Source organism: Centruroides sculpturatus, unplaced genomic scaffold (assembly GCF_000671375.1).
Source record: "Centruroides sculpturatus isolate CEXI.00-Female unplaced genomic scaffold, Cexi_2.0 scaffold303, whole genome shotgun sequence".
Lineage (NCBI taxonomy): Eukaryota > Metazoa > Arthropoda > Arachnida > Scorpiones > Buthidae > Centruroides > Centruroides sculpturatus.
Window position 1 is genome coordinate 462,437 of NW_019384613.1, and position 16,522 is coordinate 478,958.

A 16,522-nucleotide genomic window follows, 5' to 3' on the forward strand; every position below is an offset into this window, starting at 1 on the left:
CTTATCTGTGCTTGTTGACAGAGCCGTAACTAGGATTGGACGTATATGGCCAAGAATAAAAATGGCGCCTTTTTAATTTTTATTATTAAAAAAAAATAATAATTGTATTCTAAAAAAAAAAATGCTATTGTAAAAAAATTATCTAATGACATTTAAATACTATATAAATATAAATATAAAAATTTTTTTGTGTTATTAATTTCAAATACATATTATTCCGAAAACTTCTCGTTGGCGCCTTTATTAAATTGGCTCCTATGGCGGGGGCCACATTGGCCATACCCTAGTTACAGCTCTGTATAAAATATGCAATACACTATTTTTTTACACTTGTCTGTATCAAACATGTGAATGCATACTAAAACATGGATAAGCTTAGCATATAAATACAGACTATTTTTTTGCTATAACCAGGAATTTTAAAGTTTGACAAATTAAAGTAAATTTTTAATATTTAAAAAATTTTTTTATTTCAAATTCATAACTAGAAGCTCTACAACACTCCAAATCCATTCCCTGCTGCAGTTAAATTCATGATAAATTCAGAATTATCATTGTTCAAATTCATATTAACCATTAGAAAACAGTGCTCTGACAGTTGTTATTTATAACATAATTATCAAATTTGTTAATTTTTTAAAATACTCATGTAACTTACTTTTTCTACTTCTTTTAAAGAAGCATTCTCTCTCTTTAATTTTTCAAATTCTAAGCATCTTGAATTATACATTTCTTTTGCCTATGTAAATAATGCAAAGCATGTTACATTAATTCAGATTTCCGCATTCTTCAATTTCAAGATTTGTTATCACACAATTTTCTCATTTTTATTTTGTATTGATCAAGTAATTATATTATTACTTTAAAATAATTTGAAATTTAAATACGATATAAAATTAACAAAGAAAGTTCATAACAATTTTATTAAAAACACATCTAAACAAATCATTTCACTATTTCACTTATATTGTTTTTCATTTGTAAAAATACTCTTAATATATATTACTACATAACTATTAAAATAAACTTGATTCTCTAGTAATAAAACAGTGTAAAGATTCCATATTAAATATGCATCATTTCCTGTACATAATAAATAATAAGTTCATAAATTTCATTAATTATGTAATAATACTTTTTATTGCTTTTTGTAAATTAGTAAATTTATTTTACAAATGCAGTTGATTCTTGAAAGGGATAGAAAAAATAATTTTAAAGTTAATTTCACTTAAATTACAGAAATTACAATTATTTTAATGATATTATTTGCATTGTGACATTTTGATAAGTTAGATGCTTGTATAACAAATAATAAAAACAATACATTATATTTTTATTATTTCTTTTATATATATATATATACAGTGGGTAATCGGTTAACAAACAGTTCAGATAGCGAACAAATCGGATAACAAACCCTTTCCAGAAAGATTTTTATGATTGGACAACGAACACATGTTCAGTTAACGATGTACCAAGAAACTCAGCGAGATGTGTTTTCGTTTGAAAAAGAGGAAGACGAAAGAGGACCAATGTCAACATCTACTACTAAAGATTTTTTGAAGAAGTAGGAGAATGTCAGAACAATGATCATCCAAGTGGCATCCAAACCAGAATAAAGCTAATGGGGTTGGAGATCTCTACAATTACAATACTATTAATTACTTCTGAAAAATCCTGAAGAAAAGAAAAAAGCAATCGACATTGGACAGATTCTTTAACTCCCACAAGCAGAAAAAACATGACTACATATATATGTATTTTTACTATTATTGATACATATAAATAAACATAATAAAAAAGTATATATTTTTTACTTTTTGGAGTCTCCGGAACGAATTAATCAAATTCCCATAAAAAGCTATAGTAAATCGATAATCGGTTAATGAACAATTCGAATAACGAACAAAGTCTTGGAACGGATTATGTTCGTTAACTGATCACCCACTGTATATACAAAATAATATATTCATACTATTAATGAAAGAATTCTGTTAGGTTAGTTTTGATGTGTCATTGCTTCCTGCTAAACAATGTCTTAAATGTGCTCAATCATCTCAAAATATCTTGTCTCAAATGCCATGTAACTTGTCAAATCCTCTTTAAAGTTTTAAAAAGGAGTGCTATCTATAAAATTGTCAAGTCACATTTAAAAATAAAGTTTTATTTTAACTTGAAATGTTCTTAAATTTTTTGTATATTTGTGTTGTGGTTTTAAGAGGCATTAACATGTCAAGCATCTTTTTATGTTTCTTTAAGGGTACAAATTAAATGTTTGCCTTCATATAGTTTTCATGTAGTCTCTTGAATATACAATAGAAAGCATACACATCAGACATGAAATAAATTCACTAGAGCCCTAAATTTTGAGTTATTGAAACAGGCTCTCAAAATTGTTTTAACTTATGGAGGCTAAAAATTCATTAACTTTATGGAAGTTATAAAAATAAAAAAAAAAATAAATTCAACTTAACAAGCAATTTCAGTTAATGAAGTTTGATTTATTGACAGTCAATTATTAGTGTTGTAATGAATAGTATATTCGGCCTCAGGCTGAATACCGAATATTCGGCTTGATTAACGCACGTACAAAAATTGGCACACAAACCTCATTATGGCAAGGATCCTGTTCTCTATTCGCCTGCTGTCACTACGCTTCGCCAATCGCGTTAATTTTTGGCAGTTGTAGCAGACAGACAAGTGTCATGGTAGTATGTGATAAATGATGATATCAAATGTGGATAACAATGAAATGACCTACACGTGTAAATAACGGAAAAAGAACAGAGAAGGACTGTGAAGTGAAAATGTGAAAATAAATATGAAATTGAATCGATAACATAATCGAACAAGTCGAGGCAGCTTATTGGCACAAAATTCACGGCCGTCAATGCCGAACAATTGTTGTCATAGACTTTGGAAAGCTAAATGCTTTGTAATGTAAGTCACTTATCATGCACAGGCGAAAGCCTGGGGCCGTTCGGGCTATCAAGCTGTCTCAAATCTGTGAAATCATAACTGTGACTTCATCGATGTCATATCTGTCTCTTTTCTCCGTTATCACCAGGCTGAGTCACGTAATTGTAAAATGGGAACTCTACGACGGAAAAGTGACGAATCGAAAGTATCGTGAGCGCGTATTATGATGTATGCACAGGCATACATGGATTAGAGTGATAGAAGAAAGAGAAAGGGAAGAGCAAAGACGAGCACTTAAAAAGAAGGATAAGCAGGGTCAGACCCTCAGATGTGCAACGATTCTCCAACAAAAAACGGGGAAGTGTGCTGATCTTTGTAATTATAAATTGTGAATACATGTGAATAATATTATTTTCTTTTTTATTTTGTGCATGTTACAAGTTATAAATAAATATAAACAAACAACACTAACTCGATAACATTAGATCTAAATACCAAAATGATTAATTTACTGTGTTTTTGTTATTTATTACTCCTGTTCATAGTATTTGGTATTCAGCCGAATAGTGAAAAATATGCCGAATACTGAATAGTAACCGAATATTCGTTACATCACTATCAATTATACTATTATAAAAAAAACTTATCATTTATATAATTAAACTTATTAAAAAAATTAAAAGTAAAAACTAGAAATTACTCAAGTTTTTTAAAATAATACTTGAAGTGTACTTTTGTATTAAAATAAACCTGTTCTATAAATTTATATAAAGGGAAATATAATTATTTGTTGCTTACCATATATTCTTTCTAATGACTTACCTTATGAAGAGAGAGTGTTGTTTGTTGTATATATTGCACTACTTCTAAAGTAGAAGATTCCTCCTCCTTTACCTATATTACATTGAATACATTTTCAGATAACAGAATATAAGAATCAAATTATATGCTTTTATTTTTTAATGTTATGTTCACCTGTTTATGCCTTTTATGTTGTTCTTCACAATATTTATTGACTTCTTTTACAAGATCTTGGAACCTTTGAACCATTTGTGCATGCAATGTTGATAATTTTTCAGAAGAAGCCTTAAGAAGTTGCCAAAATGGGGCAAATGTTCTAAAAAATAAAATACTTCAATTTAAAAAACATCTCATAACAAGGCTACAGATATTTTATCTGCATGTATTATCTACTCAATCATTTGGAAAACACATAACATTAATCATCATAATTTGATTGAAATTCTCATGTATTATACTACAAAAGTGGTAGGCATACTGATCTAGTCATTTTTCCAAAATATAATTCTTGAGAAAAAAACATTTTTACATCTCACATCTGTGCAGGTTCAAACTTACTAGGTGAGTTAATATTGATCATTTACACCAGGACTTCTTAAACTTTTTTTATTCATGACCCCATTTATGATTGTGATTTTTTTTCATGAGCCAAAAAAATATAAAATAAAGATATATACAAATTCGCAAAAACAATAATGGTGTACTACCACAGTTCACTCTTGTGTTACAATGGAACAGAGACAACTGAATACACTGAAAAGCGACAACACTACACTAGTTCACACTACAATCAGTGTTGCTGAATCGTTGTCTTGCTGCACCAGAAGTGACACAAAGTGCAACTCACAAAACCTATGACACAACGCATGCCATTTTCAAACTCTCACAAATTATTTTCAATATTTTGCATTAAAATCTTGCAACCCCAAATGGGGTCACAACCCATAGTTTAAGAAGCCCTGATTTACACAATCTGTAAATGTATTTAAGTGGAGCAATGCAAAAAATATACAGGAAAAGAAAATAGAAAAAAGTCATAACAAGTCTCAAAATTGCACCTTCTGCACATCGAAATGTAGAATCAATGAATTAGACAACTCAGTCATTGCTTGTTCTTATTAGTGTTTACATTAATCATGACATTTAAATAACGTAAAACTTTTTTCAGCTTGTTTTTTTATGGAAACAAAAACTTTTGCTGAAAAAGACCTTCAGTATATTCATCAGGGAGGCAATCTCTACAAAATGACATTTCATTAAAAAGTGGCATTGGTAATTCCAAACCTTAGTGTTTTTAACTTGGCATTGGTTTCAAAAACAATATTCTGACATTCAAACAAACAAATTTTTTTGGTCTGTTAATGAATAGGGCTCAATTGCCTATTGTCTCTGTAATTTGCCCAATAGTGTTGACTGGCAAAAGTTGACTCTTTCTTGATGACTGGGAAAGAGTTGCTGCAAAATTCTTTCCTCAAATCTTAAGTCAAAAACAAAAACATCAAGACTTGGAAATTGCTCAGAATCTGCATGAACATGCTGTTGTTGTCTTCAGCATGTTCTGAAATTCATTATTATTGGTGACAAAACCTGAGTCTAAGAATACAACATTTAAACTAAACCTGCAACCTGCAAATGGAAAAAATCTTTCTCCAATAGTCTTATCAGTCTCTTATATTATTCAACTTTCAAAATTTCTCATTAATTAAATTGATGTATGCTCCATTTGTTAATATTTTAACTATAACTAGTTTAAATCTTAATTGCTTCATCCAACTTACAATATATGTAAACTGTAAACTTGGAATTTTTTCTATACACTTTTAATTTATTTTGTTTTTAGTATTATAACTTGAAGTTCAGAAAAATTGTGTTTTAATGATCTGAACTGCCTGTAGCAACACACTTTATTATTAATCAAATTTATTATTTCTTTCCTGTTATCTCCTCCTTTTCATATTATAAACATATCATATGTATATCTTCTGATCTTAAATTTAAACTTCTTTCTTATTCTTTATTGTAGAGGTGAGGGCAGCAAACCTAATGTACTGTACTTCAATTAAAAAAATCCATCCGTCAAAAGATTACTTTAGAACTTAGAAGTCTAAACAAAAAGAGATAGTAGAGTTCTGAAGGAAAGCTGAAGGCAATCACCAGGACTCAAAAAAGAAGAACCCAGAAAAATAAGTCTGCCTGAGCAAAGATATACAAATGAGATATAGAGAAGATCCACAAAAGCAGCAAAAAGCTGAGAAGCAAAGTTTCAGTTGGCACAGGTATTTATGAAAGTGACCAAAACCAGTCATAACACTGTCAAAAGACAAGAAATCTTTCACAAGAAGACTTTTGGCAGACATTCAGTATGCTGTAAACTTTGCAACTTTGTCTGACAATCTTTGCAAAGCAGCTATGCCACCAAACTATGATGGCATAGGCTTTTTTGGTCAAATCACTGTAGTAAAAATCTGACAGAGGACACATGGTTGTAGACCTTAGGTTTTGCCAAGAGTACCTCTATATAATCAAAAGATATACCTGACTTATCTAGCATCATCTCAAGGTATAAGATTCATAACAAGTTAGATTTTATACCTTGTTTGGTCAAGTAATAAAGGTGCAGCTTTCTTGTTCTATCAAGGTACTTGATAGAACAAGAAAGCTGCACAGAGGAGATCAGAGAAATCTCTTAGAGCTCTCCTGAAAGTAAAGAGAACAGTAACAATTTTGTCAGGATTGATGCTCAAGCTAATATGCCAGCACCAGCTCTGCGTACTAGTCAGATCTCTTTGAAGATCTAACAAAGTACTGGGAAATTTCCTCATGTAAAGCAGAATGATATCATCTGCAAAAACGTGGGCATACAACCAGAACCATTAATGTCCCTCAGATCATTCACAACAAGACACCACAACAACAGTGAAAGAATATTTACTACCTTGAGGGCAGTCTCTCACAATGAATGCCCCAGGGAAGTACCAAAAAGGGAAATCGCCACACTATAATGATGTAGCATAAAGTCAATTCAGTAAAAAGAACATGATTGATGCCACACTCAAGTGTAGCACATTAGATTCAAAAGAGGTCTTATCAAAAACACTCTCAATGTCAAGAAATGCAGCTAATGCAATCTCCTTGACAACCAAGTCCTTCTCAATTTGGAAAACCAAACTGTGCAAAGCAGCCTTACATGACTCGTCAGGTTGACAGGCAAACTAAGGAAATGGAGAGGAAACCTACTAACAAGTGTTTCTCAGATGCCTATCCAATGAGCTTCTCCAACATGTTTAACATAAGACATTAGGCTAATAGGTCTAAAAGCTTTGACTTCAAAATACAATTTCTTGCCAGGCTTAGAAATAAAAACTACTGCCTACTGCTATACAAGCATGGTAAATATGACAGAGAATGGAAGCCAAAATATAGCTCAATGTTGAATATGGGCCAAAATGATACTATCAGGTCCATCTGACTTAAATAGATCAAATAATTTAACAGCCCATTTGATCTTAGCAGTGGAAACAAATGATCTAGCCTATCTCCAGAATTCCCTGTTGGATCTAGACAAGGTTTAAAAAATTCCAAAAACTCACTTGAACCATCAATTATGGAGCCTGGAAAATGAGCCTTAAGTAAACAGAAAATAGTTTCCCAAGCAAAGACTGAAGATTTACTACTGGAAAGAACCAAAGAACCCAGTTCAGAGCAGGATTTCTTAGCTAAAATATTCATTAGTCTGAAACTGCTAGAAATGGTCAAGCAAAAATTCCTCTAAGAAGATCTTTTTGCCCTTCTAAGAGCTGTTTTTTATACTGGGTGAGAATTTCATGATAAATCTTCCACTTACCAGTACGTTTAATTTCAGAATAACAGTATAAATAACTTCAGAATTGAAGACCTCAGAGAGCTTAACTCATTATTCCACCAAGAAACTAAATGATAGGTAGGTAGGACTCCCCTCTTGATAGGACAACTAATGGTATAGGACTCAAGAATGTGTTGTTGCACAAAATCAACAGTAAACTCAAATGTCCAACAGAATATTAAATCCAGAAGAAAAAGCAATCCAATCTGGCACTCTTTAAAAATTACCCAATCAGTCCTCTTTGGTTACAAAAAGCTGCCCTTTTTAGAATAGAAGCCAAGTTAAGGGTGTCTGATCAGATAGAGAAGGTTCATACACACACCAATTCGCCATTCTGCTGTCTAAAACAGAGGAAGCTAGAGTGAGTTCCAAAATTGTTATAGGTCTAAAAGGGACTTAAGTGAGTTTGTCACATTGATTTAACATTTCCAGGTCTGTGCCTACCAAAAGTTCAGGATATGATTACCTCTAATATTGTAATCTTTACATTCCTAAACACTACTGTCTTCAAGGACTTGAGGAAGATGAAGAGTGGTAGAAAACTTTACCATAGATCTGACCTCCCCAGGAGGAAAAAGCTCAGCAGAATTATAAGGAAGATAGACAGAGACTAAATTCTCCTTTTTAACACCAATCAAGTCTCTTGTCCAGAGATCTGAGTTGAAAAATACTTGAATCCAATTACTAACAAAAATGCAAGTACATGGATCCTTGTCAGATAAATGGTAAGAGTGCCACCCAAGTTAGACAAGATCCTAAGTTTGTTTCTGATGATTCCGGGTTCCTGTATCAGAACTATATCAATGTCATGCTGCATGATGGCTCAACACTGCAGAAGCTGTCCTGCAGTGTTGAGGATTGATTTGGATAAACTTTAATTAATATAATGATTTATCCTTAGTGAGACCATCACGTTTTGTTGCAGTTTCCATGAATCAGCAACAGTGGGCTTGCTACTAAGCACACTTTTTCAGATTCAAAAACTATGCATGGGTTTTAAAGTAGGGGAACTATATGGTCAAAATCTAAGAGCCCAAATGCAGATGCAAGGCTGAGTATAGAAGAGTGTCATCTAGTACTTCAAGAGAATCATTTGCAGCATCTATTACACTGCTTGGATACTTTCCAGCCCTGGGCACAATGTCTCCCATCTTGACATTGATGAGTCGCAGAAGCACTGCAGCAGAGATCACTAAGCCCCTCAACACAATAAGGTGGAGACACAACAGGAGCTTTCTTTCTTAATTAAGAACTAGTTTCCGAAAAAGAATATCTCATTATACCTCAACATATTTCTCCTGCAAAGAAACTTCCTCAGCTACAAAATTAAATCTATTCTATCAAGACATTACCAATCTTCAAACTAAATTTTTATTTACTATTACAAATCTTAGATCCTTATAACTAATCAGTCATTGCATGTCCATATATGAGTAATAATATGTCAAAATTGCAATTTGATTATGCTTTTATTTCTAAAAAAACTACATTTTATATTGTTACTCTTCAATAAAAAAAATTTAGTTAAAATATTGAAAAAGTACTATAATTTCCAAAATATGTAATTACAAAGATTATCCTATAATTTATGCTATATAATAAATTTAAAAAGAAAATCATGTAATTCTCTTACCCTTGAGTACAGCAATTACTTGCATGTTTGGCCAATTTTGCAAGGAGTTTTGAATGAGTTTCTTCAATTACTGACCTAAAAAAATTGATAAAATTTAAAAATCATAAATTTGTGATATTTTACATTCTTAATTGTGTTTAGATATGTACTGTTTAGAACAAAAGTTTAAAAAAAAAAAAAAAAATACTACTCTATTCAAGGTTTTAATTTTATTACCAAAGTACTACTATAGAGTAACTATAANTATTTTGTATATAATAAAAAGACAAACTAATTTTAATAATACTTTTTAGTATTTGTACGCAACAAGTATAAAAAGTGTGTGTAATACACTCTCTAGTTTAATTAAGGCACCAATACTTTCTGTAGCACGCCTGTAAATCTTGTGAATCACAGTGTATGATAAATCGTTAGTTTCACTCCACTCGAAATCATTACGTAACATTGATTAGAGAACAATTCTTCATTAGCATAGCAATTAGAGTATTTGTTCAACTCAGCGTATTAGATTACTATTTTTCATCTGTAACGAAGCTATATTTTATGCTTAACTGCAGAAGTTGTCCCAAATCTAAATCTCCAGCTTTGTGTTTGACAAATTACATTTTCATTTCTTATAGTTATTCTCTATACAAGTTAATGTTATCTATTATTTGCCTATAAATTGATATTTTGTTTTTCAATGGTTTAATAATTTTATAAAATATATATGTTCCTTAGGGGGGAAAAATTATATATTATTAAAAGTATTTTTTTTTTCTCTCCTTCATTCAGAAGATAATAATATAGATAATGGTCAATATTGGTCGAGAAAATTCATGATAATATCTTAATTAAGTATCTTCAGTATGAAAGTTAATGAATTAGATAAGGTATTAATGCTTTAAATAAAGTTATATAGATTAGTTGTTATAGGGAGTATCCGGATTATTATCTAAACTCTGAAGATTTACAGATATAAACTTTGAATACGTATCTAAAAAGAAAAAAAAAATTTATAAAAATTATACCTGCTTTTTTTTTCAATTCATTACTCGTTATTATCGAAAGTTTTAATCTTTATATGCAAAAACCCATTTTATCGAATATAAATTTCAATTATAAACTTATCATGATTATTCTCAGTAAAATAATGTTACATAATATCTAAAATAATATCGTAAAGTTATAATCGTTTTATCTTTCATATCCATAATAATAAACGGGATTATATATAATTCAGAAATGATCAGAGTATAATTTTACTACATAATTCAAGGTTTTAATTTTATTACCAAAGTACTACTATAGAGTAACTATAAATTTTTCTGTGATTTTGAAAATTATAAATACAGAAATAAATAAGACATAGTTTCCTTTGCAATAAAATAGTTAAAAATTGCAACTTTACATAGAAGTAAAGCTAAATAATTCAGATTCAAAATACTTAAAAAATTTTTCACTTAGAATTCTGAAAGAAGACAGATGTATGAAGTAAATATTTTTTAGTGTGATTGGTCTATGATGATGATGTGTGTGTGATGTCTTATGTAAAAATTTTTTGCAGGTCTTGTGGATTGTGTATAGAAAATGTTTAGCTAGATCCTGGTGCAGAAATATAAACTTTTTATACCAGAAATTGCAGATGTTGTATGCACCAAGTGTTTTCCAATTGTATGTTCTTTGAATGTTTGATGTCATTGTGTTTACTTTGATGCAAGGAATGATTGGTGTCTTGTGCATGTTTTCTTCTTCAATCTAGCTTGCTTCATTTTTGTCTGTTTTTAGATTAGATCAAAGTGCAGACCACTAGTCCATGAGTTGTTTTTCTGTTGGTGTACCATTGTAATGTAATTGTGTGGATATATTTATCTATAGAACTTTTCATTATTTGCAAATAACTTATTTTGTTGTTTTCATAATGTACAGATTTTATATTGTTTTGGTTTTTGTGATATGGCTAAGTTTTTGTTTGAGAGTGTACATGTAAATAATATTCGTGTAATGAGTGCATTTTGATTTTCCTGAATATTCTTTTAACCTGTTTCATTTAGTTTGATGATGATGTTTTAGTGTGTGGCTATGGTGTTATCTTGCCTAATTATTGTCCAATGACATTTGTTTGTGATTCTAGTTTTCTTTCCTAGGTAAAGCTTATAATTTGTAATTACTTTGACTGTGTCCACTTTTGATGGTATTTTAAGATGGTATGTAACTACAGTGATTGAATCAGAATAAACAAATGTATGTATATCTGAAAATGTTGATTCTGATTGAATGTGTTTTGGTAATGAGGGTTTTTCTTGGATAGAGTAGTTTTCTTTACTTGTTTTATTATATACAGTTTGAATATTTGAAGGCTCTGTCTGGATTATAAATTTTTATATTTAGGGAATGTTTCTTGAATAATTATAATAATTTTGTTTAATAATAATTATTATTATTAATATTAAACAAAAGTAAAAGTCCAGGGGTTACCAATTTCTATAATTAAAAGCAATTGCCACTTTTTAAATTTATATCCAAATATTTGCTTTTTATATTTACTGTTCAAAACTTGTACATTCTAAATACTTATTTTATTTTGAATAAAGATTTTGGGTATATCTGTATTGATTAAATAGCCAAAATATTGAACATATCATACAATACTAATTAAAATGTTTATTATGCAATTGTTCCCATATCATAATTTTTAAACTTTTTATATAATAATATTTATTTTACAACTGGAGAAATTTACAACTTTTGAAAGATTTTCTAAAAAATTTAAAATTTTAGATGTTGTATGCACCAAGTGTTTTCCAATTGTATGTTCTTTGAATGTTTGATGTCATTGTGTTTACTTTGATGCAAGGAATGATTGGTGTCTTGTGCATGTTTTCTTCTTCAATCTAGCTTGCTTCATTTTTGTCTGTTTTTAGATTACATCAAAGTGCAGACCACTAGTCCATGAGTTGTTTTTCTGTTGGTGTACCATTGTAATGTAATTGTGTGGATATATTTATCTATAGAACTTTCCATTATTTGCAAATAACTTATTTTGTTGTTTTCATAATGTACAGATTTTATATTGGCTGAAAACACTGGCTATACTATAAACTTTACATCTGGCAGTGTAATTGTTTTGTACTAAATAGAAATGAGATCAGTGTTACCAAATCCATAACAAGCTTTTCACTCTATACCAATTACATTTTATGCCAGATTAAGCCTATGTTCCCCAAGATTTTCAAACTGATCAAAATTTTCCATTTTCCAATATTATAGCCTTATTCTCTACTACAACCTTATGGGACCATGAATATATACAAAGTTGAATGTTGCCTGAATAAACATTGAGCTATGCATGAATTTAATTCAGCATAATTAAGAAAAAGCAACCATTAATATGTATGTTGTAAATACAGTACATGCAGATTCTAATCTTTCATAAAAATTTTTAAGTTGTAATCATTAGCCCCAATTATTATACTATATTAAAATTTATTGTATTTTTTGGGAACTTGATATTTTATTATCATTATGACAACAATAAATACTATTGTTCCTCTATGTTAGTAATTTAGTTTATATGTTAATTTGTAAACAAATAATTATTATAAAGAAATAGTAATAACATGATGACTAGACATAACAATGTAACAATGAGACATAGTAACAATGAGAAAGACATAATCATTAAATTTAAGTTAAATTTTAAATATAAATAATAAAATATTTATATTTAAAATTTAACTTAAATTTAATGATTATGTCTTTCTCATTGTGTACACACACACGAGTAGCCAATTTATCATGAAATCTACTCAGTACATTGTTGGTCACTTCTGCTTGTAATACTGCTGTAAGTCTCTTTGACATGGACTCTACTAATATTTTAAGTCCATGGTATGTAATTACTGTGATTAAAATGATTGTTACAACATGTTGGTAAGTGACTGGAAGAATCTGGCACCATATCCAATAAATTGCATTCTCCAGTTCACTAAGAATGGATGGTTTTGGATCCAGCTGCCTGATGTCCCTTTTGACCTCATCCCACAAATGCTCAATTGGATTGAGATCCAGTAATTATGGAGGCCAACTAAGCAAGGTAAAGTCTGTGTCATGTTCTTCAAACCATCTTTGGACAGTTCAGTTCTTTATTAAAATAAAAATATACATAGTACATCCCGGTGCCGTGAAACATAACCGGGTGGGATCAGAAATAAGGTTGAAAATACAATGTAATGAGGAATACAATAAAATAAACAATTGGAATATACAAGAGGCATACCACAGTTCGAGGCATGCAATGGTGCTACCTGCACCTGAACAAGAAAATGCGTATGTACAAATTTAGGATTGGATTACAAAATAAAGAAGAGACGTCCATCAGTAGAAAGGGACTGTGGTTCTTCTGAAGTACATGTCAGTTAGGTGAATGAAGGCATCGTATGAGTCCTTANGTCTTTGTTATAACATCATCCATCATCTTTTCTAACCGTAAATGATAATTAAATCATGAATAATTTTAATATTTTAAAAGATTATAACATGTTTTTTTTAAATCATAATACAAACTATCTACTACCTTTTGTATAAGAAGATAATTGAGTATCAAGTGATGCTTTTCTATCCTGTATCTAAAAATCATATTCATTGATTTTTTTTTCCTCCCTTTTTTTGACAATAATTAACTTATTACACTTAAAAATTATGTAATTGTTAAGAATTAATGATTATTTTTTAAAAAAATCTTCTCGAATTTAAGGTGCACCTCAATTTTAAGTTAAGAAATATGTAAAAAGTGCTTTTAAATTCATAATAGGAAGTTAGTAAGGTAGGTTTATATATATAGATAGATATATGTACTGTATATATTGATACATCCTCAAAGATGAGGAAGAAAAAAAAAACTAGGCTATCAATAAATGCCATTCCAACAAAAATAATTAAATTTTTGTTGACAGAAGAATTACATTTCACTATTAAAATAAATGAAAAATCTCGAGACTATTTATATAAATCTGTACGAATTTTGATTGAGTATCAGAATTATGTTTTCTTTAATTATATAAAAAGAGAGAGAGGAAAAAAAAGAAAGGAAATGTAAGTCTAGAAAGGAAAGAAAGAAACTCATAAAATGAATATTCTATAAATACATAAAAATTCTATTTTTCTTATCATTAACTTCATGAAAACTGAAGCATTTGAATCATAATGTTTTCTTTAGCAACACGAACTTTGTTTATTATTTTAGATAATAATAAGTGAAGTAAAAGATGTTTCAGATAATTAAATTTAGAAAAAAATCTTCCGATAAGAACTTTAAGAATGTCATTAAATTGTTATCATTTAGATTTAAGAAGGGTTTTTTTTTTTAAAGAACACGAGATTAAATAAACATTCTTTAAATAAATTGATCTTAAATGATAATAATATTATTTAGTTACGCAAAATTAAGATTAGTTTTAGTTTTAAAATTGTCGCCATTACAGTTTGCCTGTAACCCAGCTGGCAAGAATTATGTTTAATGGATGTTCAACAAACGTGGGAGGCCAAATACGATGAAAGATTTTTGACCTTTCACCTTAGTATTCTAGGAAATATACGGTTTTACTCTATAAATTGTTTAATACATAGAAATTATCTCAATTACAATGATGTAAAATTATAAGCTAATTTAGTTAGGAAAAAAAAAAAATTGTTTCTTGAAGAAATGTAATTTTAGGGGATCAATGAGCATTATTGTTACACTAATAAAATTCAAACTTATGGAACCTACTTATGTAAATAGATATGTACTTATTTACTTATGTAAATAGATATGATTGTTAAATAAAATAAAGAAATTAAAGGATTAATGATGTGATTATAGTTTTTGAATTTGATTATAACTATTAATTTTCTTACTTTAATAGTATAAAATCTTCAAAATTTATATTNCCCGGTGCCGTGAAACATAACCGGGTGGGATCAGAAATAAGGTTGAAAATACAATGTAATGAGGAATACAATAAAATAAACAATTGGAATATACAAGAGGCATACCACAGTTCGAGGCATGCAATGGTGCTACCTGCACCTGAACAAGAAAATGCGTATGTACAAATTTAGGATTGGATTACAAAATAAAGAAGAGACGTCCATCAGTAGAAAGGGACTGTGGTTCTTCTGAAGTACATGTCAGTTAGGTGAATGAAGGCATCACCATCTTTGGACAATTTGAACTTTATAGCATGGAGCATTGTCCTGCTGGATGTATCCATCTCCAATGGGGTAGACCAGCGGTCCCCAACCTTTTTATCGCCGCAGACTGGTCAACGTTTGATATTTTTACCGTGGTCCACTGAGGGGGGACGTTGATTGTTCATATTTTAGATTGATTTAATTTAATATATTTTAATTTAATAGTATTTAAACATGCCTTCAAAATAAAATACAGTTACAGCAAAAAATGAATATAATGTGATTTAACATTTTAACTCACTAGAACGATAAATCAATGAGAACACTGAGCTTGTTTCTTTGCAACAAGACGGTTTCATCTGGGGGTAATAGGAGACAATGACACCCGAAGTGTGTTTCTTATGTCCAGTTTATTCCATTGCTCCGTCGTCCATTAAAAGTCGCACAAACTCGAAAGAAATACACCATAGTAAATAAAATGGAAATACCAGTAACTTAATGTTCCTTGGGTGGCCCGGTACCATTTGATCCATGGACTGGTACCGGTCAGCAGCCCGGGGGTTGGGGACCACTGGGGTAGACCAACAGTGGGCAACAAAATATTAATAAATACAGTGGGTGATCAGTTAACGAACATAATCCATTCCAAGACTTTGTTCGCTATCCGAATTGTTCGTTAACCGATTATCGATTTACCATAGGTTTTAATGGGAATTTAATTAATTTGTTCTGGAGACCCCTAAAAATAAAAAAATATATACTTTCTTACTACGTTTATTTATATGTAATAATAAAAATACATACGTACACAGTCTTCCATTTTTATTAGTCATGTTTTTTTCTGTTTGAAAGGGTTAAAGAATCTGTCTAATGTCGATTGCTTTTCTCGCTTCGTCAGGATGTTTTGTAAGTAATTAATAGCATTGCAATTGTAGAAATCCCCAAGCCTCAACCTGGTTTGGATGCCATTCTATGATCGTTATTTTGACATCCTCCTACTACTACAAAAGATCTTTAATAACAGATATCGGCATTAATCCTCTTTTTCAGAAGAAAACATATCTCGCCGAGTTTCTTGGTGTTCTTCATTCAAGAGTTCATGGCATTCTTCTGTCGTCAGATCCGTTTCAGGTTCCATTATGAACTCTTCGATG

At 30.1% G+C, this 16,522-nt stretch overlaps 1 protein-coding gene across 1 annotated transcript in view; it reads right to left on the reverse strand.

Annotated features, from left to right (window-relative positions):
* Positions 1–222: 222 nt before the first annotated feature.
* The window catches only part of LOC111625298 (F-BAR domain only protein 2-like), a 44,869-nt gene continuing 28,569 nt past the window's right edge, over positions 223–16,522 (reverse strand). Inside the window, exons 3-6 of the mRNA XM_023368421.1 lie at positions 9,216–9,290; positions 3,895–4,036; positions 3,742–3,813; positions 223–739 (exon numbers count right to left, since the gene is read on the reverse strand). Of these exons, the coding sequence (XP_023224189.1) occupies positions 629–739; positions 3,742–3,813; positions 3,895–4,036; positions 9,216–9,290 (400 nt within the window). The 3' untranslated portion in view covers positions 223–628. The remainder of the gene's footprint in view (positions 740–3,741; positions 3,814–3,894; positions 4,037–9,215; positions 9,291–16,522) is intronic.